Source organism: Ambystoma mexicanum, chromosome 12 (assembly GCF_040938575.1).
Source record: "Ambystoma mexicanum isolate Mex_15411 chromosome 12, UKY_AmexF1_1, whole genome shotgun sequence".
Lineage (NCBI taxonomy): Eukaryota > Metazoa > Chordata > Amphibia > Caudata > Ambystomatidae > Ambystoma > Ambystoma mexicanum.
In genome coordinates this window covers 1219991777-1220011670 of record NC_090936.1, presented here as the reverse complement: position 1 = coordinate 1220011670, position 19894 = coordinate 1219991777, and the positions used below count along the sequence as shown (strand labels likewise).

At 49.5% G+C, this 19894-nt stretch overlaps 1 protein-coding gene across 1 annotated transcript in view; it reads right to left on the bottom strand.

Moving 5' to 3' along the window:
• UTP20 (UTP20 small subunit processome component) overlaps positions 1-19894 on the bottom strand; it is a 1390303-nt gene that overhangs the window by 435578 nt on the left and 934831 nt on the right. The window contains exons 39-40 of the mRNA XM_069629877.1: positions 9611-9750; positions 6191-6273 (exon numbers count right to left, since the gene is read on the bottom strand). Of these exons, the coding sequence (XP_069485978.1) occupies positions 6191-6273; positions 9611-9750 (223 nt within the window). The remainder of the gene's footprint in view (positions 1-6190; positions 6274-9610; positions 9751-19894) is intronic.

Genomic DNA, 19894 nt, shown 5'->3' with positions numbered 1-19894 from the left:
GCTCCAACGCAGATGTGAAGAATGGATGCAGGAGTCCTCTTCTTATCCAAAACTGGAGCTGAAAGCAAGTCCAAGCCCAACAATGGAAAGGAGCTGCACCATTCAAACAGCCAGCAGTGGTCCAATTTCTGATTACAAGTACTGGTTTCACATCTGCCCCAGCAGAAGACTTCCTGGCACCAAGGAAGTGAACTGAGACTAGACATTCCCAGACCCCTTCCTGGGCGACACGCACGCACGCACGAAAGCTGCAGCTTTCCTGTGCAAGTGCATTAAATTATAAGTGATTTGCAGAACGGGCAGGGCAGGAAGAAGGCCAAACTACAATAAGGCTGAAGAACAAGTGAACATCTCGTGGCACTGCAATTTTATGTCACTAGCCACGTTTAGTAGCCATACACGGAAAATGAGAATGTGCACAAGAAATATAAAGCAAAAATGGTATAGATATAACTGTTCCCACTTGCTTGGCTTCAGGCACATATAAAAATTCCCAAATATCAAATGATAGCGAGTTACCAAATTATCCCCATTGCACTGAGCTGTAAATTGCTGTGTGCAATGTAAAAATACAAGAATTCAAAAGTGAAACAAAGTTTTCCAGTACTGACATTCTGAAGGACTAGTCCGTTTCCCCATAACAAAGCAGCAAAAGGGAAGTGAAGCTGAAGGCTTTACGTCCCTTCAAAATGTCAGGTCGGGATTGAAAACAAAGCAAAGAGAATGGTATTCCATCGAAAACTACAGAGGGAAAGTTGCAAAATAACATCTTTCCTAACGATTGGTGCTGGGAAAGACTTTCTTGTTGCCGCTTTCCTTCCACAGTGTTCTTTGGGACACCTTTTCATGTGGCTTTGTTTTGAACCCTGACCTGACATTTTGGAGGTCAGTAAAGCCTTCTGCTTTACTTCCCTAATATTTCTGCCCATTCTTATGAGAAAACTGATCAGTCCATAAGTCTATCAGCACTGAGAGACTGTCTCTCTTTATGAATTTTTGTATTTTTACAATTGCACAGTCACCTTACAGTGTAGTGCTGTAGGCGACGGAGGGGTACAAGAGAGGACAAAACAACAATCTTAATAGGCCCAGTGACACTGAACGCACAAATGCAGGGAAGGGGGAAATGCATGACTAAAGAACAGACAACAGGTGTCTAAATAAGTGCAGGTTAGGTGACTGTAGGGTAGCAGATACAGACCCAGGTGCAAGGGTTGCTAGGTGGCAGTGCGGGTAAGCAGCAGGTTGGGGAGGGATCTGGGCCCAAAATCAGAGGGTATCCAAATGCCCAATGCAGAAATAGACAGATCAGCAAGGGAGAGGAAGAGAGAAGGCAGAAGCAAAGAGGAAGGTCTTGAGGTGCTTCCGGAACCAAAGATGTTTCTCAGGTTTCAGAGAGGCAGGGAGGCTGTTCCAGAGGGAGGCCCCAGCCGAAGAGAGGGGCCTACCACCATCTCGTTGCTTGGAGAAACGACTGACCCTGAGGGAGTTGAGATGGTGGAGCGAAGAGCTCGAGTAGGAAGGTATTTCTGAAGGGAAGAGTTGAAAGTATTGCGGACCCAGTCCCCAGAAGGCCTTGTGGACAATGCAAAGGGTCTTGAACTTAATCCTTGAGGCAAAAGACAAGTCTCGCAGTCTGTTCTGGCCTTCTTTCTGGGTTTAGAAAGAGGCTGTTGCAGTAGTCCAGCCTAGAGAGAACTAGTGCTCTAGTGGAAGGGGAGGAAAGAAAAAATACCTCTGAGGAGGAGCAGCTGGAAGTTTGACTTCTTAGAGACGTCAGAGATGTGTGGAGAAAAGGAAAGCGTGGAGTCGAAGATGACCCCAAGGTTCTTATCCTCACAGGTTGGAGCAGGGAGAGGACCAAGGAAGGTTGGCCAGAGAGTGACGGGAAAGGAAGGTAGAGCAGTGCCGATGAAGAGGATCTCTGTCTTACTAGCGTTAACGCAGAGGTCGATGGCGGCACACCACTCCTGGATTGCAGACAGAGATGAGAGAGGGAGGGGAGGTGGCAGAGGGAAGCATGAAAACTAGCTGTTTCATCCTCATAGCACTGAAAGTTGGAGCAGGGAGCAGCAATGCAGTGGGTCAGGGGTGGCAGGTATTGGTTGAAAAGCCAGGGAGAGAGGTTAGACCCCTGGGGAACACTACAGGTAGAGCATGAGATAGAGGAATGGAAGGACCCAAGTTGGACCTGGGAGGGTCGGTTGGAGAGGAAGGAGGTCAGCCAGGGCCTGATCAGTGATACCCAGACTACCACGGAGGCGGTTGAGTGGGATGGCATGGTTGACTAGCTCAAAGGCAGAAGAGAGATCGAGTAGGATGAGGACAGAGGGGAGACCAGAATCAAGGTTGGAGAGCAGGTCTTCGGGGATTTTCAGGAGAGCAGTTTCCATGCTTCTGGCAGCTCTGAAGTCAGACTGATGGTCATGGACACAACCAACAGAGTCAGTGTGAAGATTAAGCTGGGAGATGGCCAGCTTTTCCAGGTGTTTGCCCAGGAAAGGAGTGATAGAGATCAGGCGATAGTTAGCCGGGCAGGAAGGGTCGGTTGTGGGTTTCTTGAGAAGAGCGTGCACAAGAGAATTCTTCAGAGGGGAGGGGAAGGCTCCAGTGGCGAACAAGTGGTTGCAGAAGTCGGCCGGGGCAGGAGCGAGGGTGTTAATATGGTACAATGTGCCTCAGACTAGCTTGTGGCAGCAGTTATTTTTCTACTGTGTTTTGGCAATTTTACTCGTGCACTTTTGCATTTACCACAAATGCCTACTTAGGGTGCCCAGCGCACTGAGATGGCCTTGCCAAGAGGCTTTCGCTTTTCCTTAGGCTGTATTGTTCTTTGGCCTTCTTCCTGCCTTCTCAGGTCAGGAAAAGCCATATGTGGGAAGCCCTTCAACGGGGAAAGGGGCTAGTTTTGCAGGCAAAGGGCCGGTTTGTGTCCAATGTTAAAAATAGGACTGTCTGGTCCCAGTACACATTTGGTGCCTGAATGTCTGTTGCAAAGACAGATGCTGTGGCCAGTGGCTATGCATGATTGGATACCCACTGTCTTTTTGATTGGTGGGCATGGACTAGCTCCCAGCCTGAATCGTTGATAAAAGGAGGGCTCCTACAGCTATTCGACAGATCGTTGGAGCCAAGATCTCTACGAAGAAGTGAAGACCACTAACGTCTAGAGAATGACTCCTGAAGCAGACAATCATCGACTCCACAGCTGTCCTGGTGAAGGCCTGCTCCTCTCTCCTGATATGAAGACGACTCTTGTCTGGACTGGTGGGAACAACCAGTCTCGATCGTCTGCTCAAGGATGCCCATCTTCGGAGCCTTTAGAAGTGCTCCTGCACCAACTGGTGGACGGGCCATTTCTCTCATGGACTACCTCGCTGGGTTCGTCACTGTTCCAAGTGCAACCTTAAAACTTAGAAGATCTTTAACTTGTTTTACAAGACACCTGCTCCTGCATTTTCAGCTTTCTGGCACAATGAAATCTGTGCTGGGCCTGCTCCTTTATTCAGCAATTGAAGATCGTGGTGACTCCTGTTGCAATACTCCTTCAATTTATAGGGGAGTCCTGAGGTGGTCTTCCCCGCAGAGGTCTTCAGCTTTCTTTGTTTGGGATTCTACTGGAAGCTGCCTGGAACCGATTCCTAATCAGCGCTACCGAGCGAAACTAAATCCTGCACTTGTGACCCCTCGGCCTTTAAAGACAGGACCAAGTGCAGACCACTGTGTCCCTAATGGATTCCAGAACACTAGTAGTGGTCTCTGGAGAAAGCAGAGTCAAGGGGATAAGCTAACCTATCTGTATCTCCCCCCGTCTTCCACAGGGTTACATGGGCATAAGTCCCATACCTAAAATTGCTCTTTTCTGACTTTGGTTGGTGTAGGGATCATCACGGATCCTTTCCTAGGACTACCCTAAGAACTGATATTGAGTGAATTTACGTACCTGAACATTTTCTAACTTTGTGACTACTAATCATAACCACTGGCATCGTCAATCTCTTCATAGACCTTGCCTGTGAAGTATATACTTTGGAACTGGTGAATTTTGGACACAAGGCCCCAAACCATCGTATAGAGTTAGACTTGATAGGAGCTAGGGAAGCTGTTCTATGATTATCCCAAGACAGTTTGAAATTCAAAGGAACGTGTGGATCCTGGTAAAGGGATCGGTAGGTGACATTGGGTGGTATTCATATTACTGCACAGCACCTCAGACTCTGCTGTTTGATGTTGTTTAGAGCCAATGTTCCTGATTTCATTAGTCTTATTGACGAAATAAGGCTGAAGTGTATGTTGCTGAGTGTAGTTGGTTCTCTAACCCTATGAATAGTTCTTTAGTGGAGTTAGCGGTATTTTAGCTTCTATCATAGCAGGTTCATACTTTTGTCTTTCTAATTTTAGATTGCGATTATTGAAATCATTTGGATTTCTTCTTGATGTATGCTCTAATTTGCGTAATTTATTCCTGTGCTTCGAGAGTCGCTGCATTCCACTTGTTCTTTAAAGTTTTTATTTTAACTTCTTCAGTTCTAGTTGGATCTATGTGATATGATGAAGGTTGTTATAGTATGTCTCAGCTTTAGCTCCTTCTTTGATTTCTGCTGAATCCAGGATCCTCAGTTACAGAGTAAATTTAATTAATTCATCTTTTATAATGCGCTTAATACTGGAGACCAGTCTCCAAGCACAGGACGGGTATTCAAACCTTTGTGCTCTGCATTGTCTAGCTTCCCAGACAAACGCATTGACCCTGAGCTAGCCTCCCAGCCTTTTGGTTCAATCGTGAGATTTTTGGTATTTCTATAGGAAATAGGAATGGTTGTTACAGGTTTGAGGGACTAACAGAGGAGGAACTAAAAGGAAAAACACTAGCCCGTAATAGGGGCAGTCAACTGGTACTGTACTATGTTGTTTGGGTGTAATGTTTGATATAAAAACCCAGTCTAAGACCCATAAGGTGGAGTGTGCTGATCTCGCAAAATAAAACACAGGTAGGATTAAAAGGATCCCACTGCCTGGTAATTACAAGATTTCGTCAGGAAAATGAGGAAACAAGGAAGTGGAAGCTCTCGGAGCTCCCAGCGACACTGCACAGAAAGTGCTGTGTGCTGCTTTAGTAAAATGTGGATACCAGAAAAGTTGGAGGAAAGCACGACTCCACAAAGAAATAACAAAAAGCAGGAAATGGGTCCCCATGATCCGAGTAAAAGAATGAGTGGGTGTGGAAAAAGGTTCCTATTCACTGAAGAGAACTAATTAAATATCCAGGAGCTGCAGCAAAAAGTGCTAGTGGGGGGGTCACATGTGGAGAGAATTTCACACACAAAGGAAAATGCACTCTAACAGTACCTTAAGGTCATCACACATCCTGAGCATGCCTTAATGTAACACCACAATCACAGTAGAAACGGCCTCCATGAACGCTCTGCTGGTCAAAATGGGAAGCGCTCGCATCTTCTATTGATTATATTTTCTTTTTGTCAAAATACTAAAAACGATGTATTCATTGTAACTACCGCTCACCGTTATGTTTTCATTTCCCTACATGTCTCCCTGACGTATGCCACCCTTTCCCGCTCCCAATGTCCCGGTTTACTTTCCACGCCACAGAGCACCGTCTGGCAGCCATGTTTGGTGGGGTCACAATTCACCTCTGTACATGGACACGGCTCTGGGCTTTATGATCACTGTGGAGCAGAGGTTGGATATGCCATATTTTGTTACACCATATCCCTCTCTGTCTTTTATTATTTTGATATATCTGACTAGATAGCTCTTGGAAACTTAATTGTTTGACTTTAGAAAGTATTTTGCCTGATTTATCACCGGTTGTATTTTATTTTTCTTGATGTGAAGTATTTGCTGATTGTCTTTGTATTTTGATAATGTGTAATTTGTTTTTGTAAAGGTTTGAACTAACCAAATACAATATAAAAAATAAAAAGTTCACTGTGGTGGCCATGTGCGCAATCTAAAAGACACATAACATAACGTATGTAAGGGATGAGGCATCATCTGACAGTGACGGTTTCCTTACACAGGGACTAGCCACGCGGAAAGGGATTGAGGCAAGTGGAGGACGAGGTAGAGGGATCTGAGGGAGAGTTTTACCCCCATCTTTATTGCACCTATGCCAGCCTTGGGGTTCATGCAAGCAAAACACAGCATCACGGGCACAACATACACTTACTTTCATTACTTGTTAAAGCTTCCAGTTGCTTTTCAAGAGTTTCATGGTCAAAGTGGAAAGCTTCGAGAACGGTCACCAGCAAACTGTCCGAAAACAAAATACACCGATAAGACATTTTTAAGCAAGAATTATTATTTTAGGCAGGTGTCAAGCAAATACATTTTTTTAATACATACATCAAAACTTCTTGCCATTTAGGTCTTGGAAAGGATCTTGCTATAAAACACGAAAAGGTAAGGAAATTACAAAGATAAGATTTGAACAAAACCCTAACTGCACCCACAATGCACTACTGGTGACATCAAACATGATAGCAATGATGAAACCACTAAAACGTGAGCAGTGAGGTCATCAAGGACATCGCTGGTGACGTCAACTGTGCTGAAGTTTAGTGAGATGTCCCCTGCTGAGGTGGGAAGAGTGCTGTTGCATTTGTGATGTGGGGAGAGTGTGCTGGTGCACTGCTGAGGTGGGGAGAGTGCTGGTGCACTCCTGAGGTGGGGAGAGTGCTGTGCACTGCTGAGGTGGGAGAGTGCTGGTGCACTGCTGAGGTGGGGAGGTAGGGAGAGTGCTGGTGCACTGCTGAGGTGGGGAGGAGGGGAGAGTGCTGGTGCACTGCTGAGGTGGGGAGGAGGGGAGAGTGCTGGTGCACTGCTGAGGTGAGGGGAGTGCTGGTGCATTGCTGGGGTGGGAAGAGTGCTGGTGCATTGCTGAGGTGGGGAGAGTGCTGGTGCATTGCTGGGGTGGGAAGAGTGCTGGTGCATTGCTGAGGTGGGGAGAGTGCTGGTGCACTGCTGAGGTGGGGAGAGTGATATTGCATTTGTGATGTGGGGAGAGTGCTGTGCACTGCTGAGGTGGGGAGAGTGCTGTGCACTGCTGAGGTGGGGAGAGTGCCGTTGCATTTGTGATGTGGGAAGAGTGCTGTTGCACTGCTGAGGTGGGGAGAGGGCTGGTGCACTCCTGAGGTGGTGAGAGTGCTGGTGCACTCCTGAGGTGGGGAGAGTGCTGGTGCACTCCTGAGGTGGGGAGAGTGCTGGTGCACTGCTGAGGTGGGGAGAGTGCTGGTACACTGCTGAGGTGGGGAGAGTGCTGGTGCACTCCTGAGGTGGGGAGAGTGCTGGTGCACTCCTGAGGTGGGGAGAGTGCTGGTGCACTCCTGAGGTGGGGAGAGTGCTGTGCACTGCTGAGGTGGGGAGAGTGATATTGCATTTGTGATGTGGGGAGAGTGCTGTGCACTGCTGAGGTGGGGAGAGTGCCGTTGCATTTGTGATGTGGAAAGAGTGCTGTTGCACTGCTGAGGTAGTGGGGAGAGTGCTATGCACTGCTGAGGTGGGGAGAGTGCTATGCACTGCTGAGGTGGGGAGAGTGCTATGCACTACTGAGGTGGGGATAGTGCTATGCACTACTGAGGTGGGGAGAGTGCTGTTGCATTTGTGATGTGGGAAGAGTGACGTTTCATTTGTGATGTGGGAAGAGTCGTTTCATTTGTGATGTGGGAAGAGTGCTGTGCACTGCTGAGGTGGGGAGAGTGCTGTTGCATTTGTGATGTGGGGAGAGTGCTGTGCACTGCTGGGGTGAGGAGAGTGCTGTTGCATTTGTGATGTGGGAAGAGTGCTGTTGCACTGCTGAGGTGGGGAGAGTGCTGGTGCATTGCTGGGGTGGGAAGAGTGCTGGTGCACTGCTGAGGTGGGGAGAGTGCTGGTGCACTGCTGAGGTGGGGAGAGTGATATTGCATTTGTGATGTGGGGAGAGTGCTGTGCACTGCTGAGGTGGGGAGAGTGCTGTGCACTGCTGAGGTGGGGAGAGTGCCGTTGCATTTGTGATGTGGGAAGAGTGCTGTTGCACTGCTGAGGTAGTGGGGAGAGTGCTGGTGCACTGCTGAGGTGGGGAGAGTGCTGGTGCACTGCTGAGGTGGGGAGAGGGCTGGTGCACTCCTGAGGTGGGGAGAGTGCTGGTGCACTCCTGAGGTGGGGAGAGTGCTGGTGCACTCCTGAGGTGGGGAGAGTGCTGGTGCACTGCTGAGGTGGGGAGAGTGCTGGTACACTGCTGAGGTGGGGAGAGTGCTGGTACACTGCTGAGGTGGGGAGAGTGCTGGTGCACTCCTGAGGTGGGGAGAGTGCTGGTGCACTCCTGAGGTGGGGAGAGTGCTGGTGCACTGCTGAGGTGGGGAGAGTGATATTGCATTTGTGATGTGGGGAGAGTGCTGTGCACTGCTGAGGTGGGGAGAGTGCCGTTGCATTTGTGATGTGGAAAGAGTGCTGTTGCACTGCTGAGGTAGTGGGGAGAGTGCTATGCACTGCTGAGGTGGGGAGAGTGCTATGCACTGCTGAGATGGGGAGAGTGCTATGCACTACTGAGGTGGGGAGAGTGCTGTTGCATTTGTGATGTGGGAAGAGTGCTGTTGCATTTGTGATGTGGGGAGAGTGCTGTGCACTGCTGGGGTGAGGAGAGTGCTGTTGCATTTGTGATGTGGGAAGAGTGCTGTTGCACTGCTGAGGTAGGGGGAGAATGCTGCTGCATTGGAGAGGTGGGGAGAGTGCTGGTGAACTGCTGAGGTGGGGAGAGTGCTGGTGAACTGCTGAGGTGGGGAGAGTGCTGGTGAACTGCTGAGGTGGGGAGAGTGCTGGTGAACTGCTGAGGTTGGGAGAGTGCTGCTGCATTGGAGAGGTGGGGAGAGTGCTGCTGCATTGGAGAGGTGGGGAGAGTGCTGCTGCATTGGAGAGGTGGGGAGAGTGCTGCTGCATTGGAGAGGTGGGGAGAGTGCTGCTGCATTGCTGAGGTGGGGAGAGTGCTGCTGCATTGCTGAGGTGGGGAGAGTGCTGCTGCATTGCTGAGGTGGGGAGAGTGCTGGTGCACTCCTGAGGTGGGGAGAGTGCTGGTGAACTGCTAAGGTTGGGAGAGTGCTGCTGCATTGGAGAGGTGGGGAGAGTGCTGCTGCATTGGAGAGGTGGGGAGAGTGCTGCTGCATTGGAGAGGTGGGGAGAGTGCTGCTGCATTGGAGAGGTGGGGAGAGTGCTGCTGCATTGCTGAGGTGGGGAGAGTGCTGCTGCATTGCTGAGGTGGGGAGAGTGCTGCTGCATTGCTGAGGTGGGGAGAGTGCTGCTGCATTGCTGAGGTGGGGAGAGTGCTGGTGCACTCCTGAGGCGGGGAGAGTGCTGGTGCATTGGTGCCGTGGTGTAGGTAGTGCAGGTAGTTGCACCATCATTGCTGTGATTGGTAACTAGCCTAGCCAGCTGCATTCAGAGCAGACTAGTCACAGATCTAGGGGTCTGTAACAGTGGGCCCCTCAGCATAAGCAGAAAGCGCGGAGGAAGCAGAGGTACACTTCACTGACCTACCCTGCTCTACAGGAAGGGAAAGAGGATTAAAGGTAACATCTTAAAGGAACGTGCAATGAACGATGACAAGGACATGCTTTACCTGACCCCTAGTTTCTGGTTGATTTGTCCGGTTTGCAGGACGTGGATAAAATGTTTTAGGTGGTACATGTAAGCGGACCAGGACAGGTTTCTGCAGACGGCTCCCACGATCTCCACCGAGGCACTAATCATGTTTTCATACTAGAAGACAGCAACAACTGTATTTGCAACAGAATTCACACCCGTGACACATGAAACCACAAATCACAAAGCAATACAGTCAGTCATTGTACAGCCATTTGTAATCCCTTTACCCTTTACCTCCAGACACTTTCCCGTAGTGCACTGGTCCCACTATTTCTGCCATGGTCGCTTCTTGCACATGTCCAAGCTCCCTTAGGCCGACTTGTCTACGACTGCCTTCTTTTCTGGCATTGTTAGGACCGTTTTTCGGAAGTCCAACTAAGGGCTTTGAAAAACCATTCAACTGAGGCAGTACAAGACTCCACTCTTAGTATAAGGCTGAACCACCTGGGTTCATGGTAGCGTAGACAGAGCAGCCAGGCTTATCTTAGGCGGGAGAGAGGGCTGTAGAACCAGTACAAATGATATTTTAATACAAATGGTCCAAAGAAACACTGAAACATTATGTATGTAAAAATAAATGGTTTATTTAAATACAAGTAGGCCCAGATAAATCTTGGGGGAAATAAGTATTGAATGCACTCTGGTGTGATTGGCTGGCTGGCTGTCCGGCAAGGACAGCCACCCTGCTGGGTGACTGACAGCTAAGCTGGAGTCAATGGGAGCAAGCTGCATAAAAGGCAAGGCTTTTTGGCTTGGAAGGAGAGTCGACCACTGGACGAAGGAATCCGAAGAAGAACTTGGAAGAGACGCTGCTGCTGTGCTGAAACTCCAAATTCGTATCGACCGAGAAGCTCATGCAAGGACGACTTCTCCCTTTGAGTTGGTGGAACGAATCAACTACAAAGTAAGCCACCTGGACATCCCCTCAACGCTGGTCGAGTATCCACTGCAGTCGCTGCTGGAACCGGATAGCCAGGGAGAGGAGCACCAGTTTGTGTGTGTTGCTTTTAATCTGGCCAAGAGCTCCAGGAAGATCCCAGGAAGCAGGACTGACCGAGCCCGAGCCCCCTCAACAGAGTGCGGGACCCCAGAAGCAAGGAAAGTGCACCTTGACAGCCAGGAACTGCGGTGTTGCTATTTGCGGTAGATGTGAGGAGCTGAAACACTGAACAGCCACTTGTTTGAAGTTTGCCGGTTGCGAGCGTTGACCGTCCCATTGCAGTGCAGGAGTCCCCAGACACCCTCCCTCTTGTCCCCAGGACTGAGGCCCAGGAACATCGAGATATACAGAGCTGCACAGTAACAGAAGTCATCAGCTGCATTTTCTCTTCAACCTAAAGGTACTGTAAAGTCTAAGAGAACTTACCTCTTGTTGTGTAGCCACTTGTCCTTGTTGGAGACTTGCTTGGTTGCATGTGTAGAGTTGCTTGCAGTTCCTTTACTTTACAAGCCTAATCAGCTTGTGACCCTACTTTGATTTTCTGCTATTCAACCAAGACTTTTTAAACACTGAAAAAGACTTTCTACTTACCTGTAAGAAGTGCTTCAGTTCACCTTGACTTTTGCTAACTTAACATTGGCTGGCCTAGGCACCCTGAATGACTTCTATCGTCTGCTTATATGTTTTGCCTTCCTTCCAGGAAAGGGTTAACTGACTTTGCACTGAAGGGTTGTATTGAAAGTACTTATCTGCTTGAGAATAACTGTGTGAATACTTGTTTTATTCTGAACTCTCCTCTCTTTAACACTACTCCCAAGAATGTTCTAAATGCAACAGTGATATACTAATGCCAACAACACCCTAGCTATTGAAGTCACCTGAGGGTGTAGGTAGTGCTGGTGTGACATCCAAAAGGGTTATATGCTGATTTAGATAACTAAGAGTGTATATTTTGGAAGTATATTTGTGTGGTGTTTCATATTGCTCCCTTCTGAAGAAGGCTTATTCTAACTGACTGATAAATTAATTGTTTTACCAAGAAACCTTGTATGTAAGAGTTTCTTTGAATACTTGTAACTGTGAATCTCCGTGTAACTCCCCTACAGCTCACATTGACCCCTATTAAGATACTCCTGGCTGCTCCACACGCTACCAACCTGTGTAGTGCAGACTTATACCAAAGGTTGGGTTTCTATTGCCAAAAGGTCAGGGTTGTTTTAGTGCACCCAAAGGGTACTGCATACAATCTTGCCGAACACGCATCCCCCAGCACACCATTCGCTGGGAATTCCCCTGAGCAAAACTGTTCGCATTTCCTGTTGGACTCCATTGCGAACAGATCCTTTTCTGGGGTACCCCAGAGAGCGAAGACCTCCTCTAGGACTTCCTCGCATACTTCCCACTTGTGCGAGACTGTGCTCCGCCTGCTCGAGCATCTGCCAAGGTGTTTTCTGTGCCCCCCAGATGAACTGCATAGACTGAGATCCTGTTCTCCAGCAACCAGAACCAAAGCATCATCGCCTCCGTGTAGAGGGGGTGGGAGTGCACACCACCTTGCTTGTTGAGATAAAACATTGCCACTGTGTTGTCTGTCAGAACAAGGACATGTTTCCCCTGCAGGGACGGGGCAAATGCTTTCAGAGCAAGCCTGATAGCTCGAAACTCCAGCCGGTTGATGTGCCAGCTGGCTTCCGTCGCTGAACTCAGGCAGCTCATCTGCAAATCCTTGCAGTGAGCTCCTCAACCCTTCAGAGACGCATCCGTGACCACTCGGGTCTGAGGCCAAGGAGGTCAGAAGAGTTCCCCCGCTAAGAGACTGTTGTGGTCCGCCCGCCAGGACAGGTCGTTGACCACTGATGTAGACACCCTGAGGAGATCCGAGAGCGAGCTGAGGTACTGAGACCACTAGCCATTGTTGGGACCTCATGTGCAACCTGGTCTCTGGCACTAGAAAAATGCAGGAGGCCATGAGGCTTAGTTGGCGGAGGAAGGAAGTCGCTGGTAGAATGGCATGGTTCCGGAACAAGTCAACCATCTGTGTCAAGCGGACTACTCTCTCCTCAGGAGCAAAGGCCTTTCCCACCCGAGTGTCTACGACTGCTGCGATGAACTGCCTGCCTCTGGACTGGCGTCATGTGGGACTTCTTTAAATTTAGGGAGAAGCCCAGCTTGTGCAGCAGCAAGCAGGTGTCTTCTAAATGGGACAAGACCTCCACTGCAAACATCCCTCAGATCAGCCAGTCGTCCAGATATGGAAATACGTGGATACAATCTCCTGATGAGAGCCGCAACTACAGCCATGAACTTGGTGAAGACCCTTGGGGCACAGGTTAGACCAGAGGGAAGCACCTTGAACTGATGGTGCACATCTCATATGGTGAACCTTAGGAACTTCCTGTGCTTTCGATGGATTGGCACATGGAAATAAGCGTCCTGTATGTATATCGACACCATCCAGTCCTGTAGTTCGAGAGTGTGGAGAATCTCTCTCAACATCACCATCCTGAATTTGTCTTTCCTCAAGAATTTGTTTAAGGTACAGAATGGGATGGAGACCTCCTCCCTTTTTGGGTACCAGGAAATAACGGGAATAACAATCCGATCGTCTCTGCTCGGGAGGTACCTCGTCTACGGCACCCTTCAACAACAGGGCTCTCTGCTGTTCCTGGAGCTCCTGTCCTGGTTGGATTGGGGATGGGGGCGGGTGTCCAGGGGGTTTTCTTACAAATGGCAGTAAATAACCCCACTGAATGAGCTGAAGAGCCCAGGAATTGGAAGTAATTCCCTGCCATTGGAGTAAATGCTCAGTCAACCGTCCTCCAACAGGTGCGTTGTGAGAGGGGAAAATAAAAGCGGATTCGGAGGCTGGGTCACCCCAGCCGCTTACTGTTGACCTCTAGAAGTCCCTATGCCCCTTCCAGAGCATTGAGAAACACTTCTGTCCTTGCCTGGCCGGTGGGAGCTGCGCTCTCCTGCCATAAGGAGCATAACACCTGTAGCCCCATGCCCAAGAGGCGAAGCTAAAGGCAGGTATTGCCGGCTGTGCAGCTAGGCCTAAGGACTTAGCAGCGATTTTGGATTCCTTAAATTTTTCGAAGGAATCATTGGCTTTGTGGCCGAATAGAAGATCGCCGTCAAAGGGCATGTCTAGAAGCTTGAATTGGACATTAGGCGAAAAACCAGGGGTTTATAAATAGGCCTGTCTTCTTAGTGTTATGGCTGACGCCATAGATCGGCCCACACAGCGATGTCCAGGCTCGTTTGCAGCGACTGTATGGCCACTTCTTTCTCATTCTCCACCCTCTGGGACATACTGAGCAGCATTTTCCACTGCTCTCTATAGACCAAAGGAGTACTTGGCAAAACCGCTTGCCACATTTGTAGCTTTTTTATGCAATGCTACCTGAAGTGAATGCATCAACTTTTTTTGCTTCCCTGTCGGGAGGCAGAGTGGACGTAGAAGATGCGGGTCTAGAAGAGAGTATCAGCCTGCATAACAAGCCCCTCCAGAGAAGGGTGAGAGGAGAGGTATCTAAGGAACTCATGGTGGCAACAGTAAAGACAGACGCAAGTGATCACAGTTCAAGGGTGTTTATTGAACTTTATAATGTGTGAGATAAATGCTGAATCTAAACCTAAATCTAAGATGGGAGCAAGCTACGACAATCAAATAAGTCAATAAAAAGGGCCTATACAAAAAATTAACTACTGTCAATCCTTACTACCAGTTACAAAAAGTGTGGGATAATGTTCACAAGAAAAGAAAGAAGTGTTCACTAAATAAAAAGTTAGGATGGTATGGCTGGGTCTTCCTTTCCCACGTTTGAGGCATGGGCCCAGGCGGGACTCTCAAGCACAGCACACTCCTGGGCCTCGCCAGCACGAGTTTCAGTTCAGTTCAACAATATCAAAACCCCTTCAGAGGCTAAGTCTCTTTCCTGTAAAAGTCTGTTGCCTTAGAAGGTTTGCTGATTTAAAGTAACAAACAAAAGTTCTCTCAATGTTCTTGCACTTTGGACGATTGCTCTTCGCCCCTAAGATGTTGCTCCGCCGGGCTCAGTTCCTCCTTGCAAAAACAGGCCTCCCTCCATCGGGTTCACTACGTCCTCTCAGATATCGCTCGTAATCTTTAGGAGTCTTAATGTTCGTTTAGACAAACTACAAGGTGACACTTTCATTGACACACTGTTCTCTGGTGTATTATTCTTCACCCCTTTTCGTAGAATGGAAAACAAACAAAAGTTCTTTGGGCGATTGCTCTTCACCCCTGGGATCCCTCTCTGCCGGGCTCAGATCCTTCTTGTACAACTCGCTCCTGTGATCTCCTCCCTCTGTCGGGGTCGGATCCTTCATGTACAAACGGGTCACCCTCTGTCAGGTTCACTATGCCCTTTCTTCAACACAGTTCATGTATTCCTAATACAGTTCATGTATTGCTAAGTTTTATCAGAAAGCAGGGTTTCTTTCTCTTTAGCTTTCTTTCAGTATCCCTCTGTCGGGTTCACAATCGTAGTGGAAAGTGGGGTTCCCTTCCACTAGCTTTCCTCTTGCAACAAGTGAGAATTTTGATTGTACAAGGGATTTGCCGTGACCCTCGTAGGACCACTCTGACGTCCCACGCTACCCTTTCCTAGGGCCTTCTGGTTGCTGTGGTTTCAAAAACAGGTCCCGGTCAGAGTCTTTCAAATGAGTGCCCATGCAGCACCAGACCCCTGCGCATCTGGTCCTCAACTGGGCTTTCTTTAAAGTTCAAAACTAACAAACAAGTTCTTTCTTCTTGCGTTCAAAATGTTGCTACTCGCAACCTAGGGTTTAACACAGTTCGGTTTGAAATCAGCTTCCTCCGACTCACCGGCTGTGCTGGACCCGTTGGCTTCTTTTGTTTGAGTCAAGGATAGTACCACGGTAGCCAGCTTGCCTCTCCGCCTGCATTATCAATGCGGGAGGCCCCTGTGTACCGTTGACATCTGCTGCTCTGCACGCAAGCTGTTACTATTTCCCTTCTGGAGGCTTCCCGGATGGGAGTTGAAAAGAACAAGGGCAATTCCCCCTTCATCGAACCTTCCAGGTTTCACTGCTTTTTTTCTCCCTTTGTACTGCCAGTTTGGTTTAGCTGTTTCCTCATTCGTTCGGCCTTGCTCGAAGTGTGCTTTCATCCTCCACCTTTTATCCATGTGGGAAAGGTAAAGGGCCTTCAGGTGTGTGTGGTTACTGTCACTTGCCTGACTCTTCCTGACCCGACTGTTGGGACATGTCAGGTTAACGGCTCTGGTGTTAATTCATCGTCTGAAACCGTGTAGGAAAGTGTTTTTGTGGGAGAGGGTGCGGGCGGGAGGTAGGTAGAGTTTCTAAATATCCTACAGGGTAGGATGGGGAAAAGTTGTCACAGGGAAGGGGATACCACGTCTCCACCCTCTGTGTCCTAATTCCATTCCACGAAGACCCCTCACCCAAGTGATCCGTGATCCTCCCCCACTAGTCCACCACCAGGAACTGGATACAATAGTAATGGCCGTGTCCTGGCCACCTGGATAACAGATCTCCTGGGACCAGCGGTTGAGACACCTTCGGGTTTCTTACAGGTATGAAGGTTCTCCTCTAGCCGGCCTGTATTTACCGGAAATGGTGGAGCTGACGGAAGGAATGGAACAAGCGTTTTGCCACATAATTGTTAAAGGATCGGCAATAGCAATGGCACATTACGTTTTGCAGTGAGGCCTTCATCTAAAATATCAGTAAGGTCATAACCCTGTACAGGTGCCACAGACGAATGAAATCCCAGTGTGTCAATGACCCTTTCTACTAAACCCCTGAATTTAGAAGCATTATGAAGATAGGGCTGGGATTGCTGAAATTCGAGGTCTGGAGAGGTGTCCAGACCTGGCATCCTGGAGGCCTTGAGTCAGTTGCAAAAGCTGATTCTGGTTGTCAAAATAATCGGCCCCTGCTGAACCCAAGTAAATAGGGTCGACATCCCCCCGGTCATCATCATCATTAACGCAAAGATACCTGCCAGAGTATCGAAAAAGTCGGACCGGGGATCTGGGGTGAATGTTTTCTCAACAACCATTGACGGTTTGTCTTTCTGCGCCGATATGGTGGCTGTCTGTCGATCGGGATCGAGACGCCATAGCATAGAGATCCCTGGAGGCGTGGGGTTGATCCAGCTTCCACTGGATCTCTTTCAGTGCCAAAAGATTTATCGGCGCCGACATTGTCGGTACAAGGCCACTAGAGCGGTCGGGTATACTGAGTGTCAATCTTGGCTCTGAAGTTTGCTGCGTGGGGGGTTAGCCGCACCAACTGCAGCATGCTTTTTGAACATTTCAAGGATCGAGGATTTGAAATCCTGCCACTCTTGGCGGGTGGTAGACCCAGCTGACAGTTTACCTTTATCCATTGACGACTCGGAGACCTGATGGTGGCAATGACATCTTTTCTTCTTTCGGGACGAGGAAGAGTGGCTCCTCAAGTGGGACCGTTTCTTCTTCCGCCTATGTTATTTCTCCGGGGTGTGTCCCTCAGTTTCGGCCACCGAAGACCGAACCGTCGACTGTGCCAGTGATTATGAAGGCGGTCGACCCAGAGCAATCTTTGCAGCTCGATCGCATAAGGATTTGTGTTGTATTATGGCGCACGGCTGACACCCGTCAGTCCCGTGACCCGTGCCGAGGCACAAGAGACATAACTAGCGTGGGCCAGTGATGGGCATCTTGGTGCCACATTGGAACCCAGTTTGGAACCTGATACCCAAGCGACCAATATCTTGCATCGAGGATGGAAAAAGTAAAACGTTTTCTGATGAAAACATCGAGTGAGTCGAAGACTATGTGTTCCCAAGCAGCGTGTTAGCATGCGGAAAAAAGGAACTGAGGTTGGGGCGTAGTGACCTGGTATTTATACCAAGCCTGATGTCATGTCCGGAGCAGACGACCAGACGCCAAGCGAGACGGATCGATGGTCAACGGCCAGGTCGAGGTCAACTACGCCCCTATGGAAAATGTTCCGAAGCAGCAGAGCTGGAGGGAATATCTATCAGATGAGGAAGAAAGACAATCCATTGACTGCTATATAATGCACTGTAGTGCTACTGAAAAAATACCAATTTTACAGCAGTGCAGGCTTCCCTCACACTCAACAAGATAATGCATGGCACATCATCAGCCTGGAGCCGCATCTGATAGCGGGGGCCCACGTATGAGGCCTGCACCACCCGACATCCTGTAGCGGGACACCCCCCCACTCCCCACCTGGGCCTGATCCTTGAGCTGCTGGAGCTCCAGTTGCTACACCACCAGTGCCTTGGACTGATCTCAGAGCTGGAGGCTTACCCACTGCCCGCCTCCAGTGGCGGCTCCGCTGGTGTCCCTGTTATTTCTGCAGGACCCTTGCAGGGGCTTTTCCCCCGCCCTACACCAGCGCCCTCTTCGATACCTGGGGTGCCCCTGCCCGTCTTCTGCCTGCTGCTCCCGGGTTGAATCCCTGCCTCCTCCGGCTACCATCGGAGGCCCTCCAGCTACAGCGTGACTCTGGCTCGTGTGGGGGCCATGCACATCGCCCAGGTGCCTACTGCAACACCCCCCCACCCCCGGGAGCCTATTATTCCTCCCAGACCCCACCGGGTCAGAGGACCCTCAAACCCACTAGCCCTGACCCCATAGGGAGTGTGTCACCCCCTTCGACTTCCTGGGGCGCCCCTGCCCACGTCTCCTTGCCATCTTCCTGGGCGGCCACCCATCTTGCTGAACTGCTCAACCACAAGGAACTGTGCCGCTTCGTGAGACTCTGAAAGCTCAACCTGTCTGCTCCACCGCCTGGGACGCCCGGGACCTACCCATCCCATACATCTATTTGGCCGCCTTCTTCTGCCTTCTGTGGAACGTGGACACGAGACTCACCCTTGGGCGACGTCCCCTCGCCTCGGAGCCATGACCAAAGCACTAAAGCTCTCTAAATCGACCGACATCTCTACCATGCTGCAAGCCTCGTAGAAGGGTAAGAAAGCAGACCCTCCCAAACTTACTCCCCAGAAGCCGGCCGACGGCGGGGGGACACTTGCGACCAAGGAGGATTTCCAAGCCTTCATGAGCGATATTAAATCGGAATTTAGAGCCTGCATGACGGAACTCACCGCCAAACTGGAACAGACGGAACAAAGAGTCGCCGGCATAGAACAGAGGGTTGGGGAGGTCGAGGACTGTTAGGCAGAAACCTGTGCAGTTCCCTCTGGGACCACTGCAAAAGATTTAAGACTACAGGTGTTTGGCAGTAAACCCACTTGGTAGCAGTCTGTAACACACAGATTCACTTGGCAGCTGTGGCTGAGCAGTCAGACTTCCCTCAAGAAGAGTTAGGCAGTATACAGAGTATTCACAATAGGTCAAAAGAACACAGTAGAAGAGCTTGGTGTAAAAGAGATAATTATTTATTTAATACCACATCTAATAAAACACACAGGCACTAAGATTAAGCAGTTCAAAAACACGGTCACTAGAAGATATACACTCCCTTAAAAAAATATTAGACAAGTCTTAAATAAAGCCCCATTTATTTTCAGACAGCAGTGAGCGCTTAACATAGATGGCACTCTAATAATTCGGTTTAAAAGGGAGAGAAAGGCAGAGCATAAATTGAAACCGATCCCAACACTTTCAAAAGAACACAGCAAGAGAGGAAGGCAGAGTCAAACCGTGAAGTTAGAGTTCAGAAAGCCAGATCCACTTTAAGAGGATCAGAACGAAATGTGTCCAAGGTCACACGGTTGAAAAGTGCACAAGAGTCTCGAAAAGGTTCAGAACGAGTCGAACGAAAAGAAAGGGACCAGTTATATGGTTAAGACGGCCAGCCCAGTCCAGAAGGTTAAGGGATTATTATTACCTTGTAACAATCTTTAGAAAGGGAGGTCTGGCGGACACAGTACCTTAAAGTGGTGAGAATACTCCAGCGGGGGCAGCTGTTCCTGGCAGCGGATGCAAGTCGGTGCTTCGTCCGGGGGAAGAGAGGATCTCGTCGGGGAGGAAGACAGGAGTCCGTTGCACTGCCAGGGAAGAAACCAGCCGCAGAGTTCTCAGTTAAAAAGGAGCAGTCCTTTTATTCGCGGTCCAGTGGTAAGTGGCTATCCGGTTGCCAGGGTGCTTGGCACGGGCAATTCGACCACAAGACGTCCTGGGATGCGAGGAAAAGAAGGTAAACTGGTTGTGCCCACCAGTCACGGGAAGAAGACTCTCCAGCCGGGAGATCTTCTCTGTCGTCGGGAAGTGGTGAGTCGGTTCCGCAGGGCTCCACCGGTGGTGTCGTCGTAGCAGGTCGGCTCAGCTT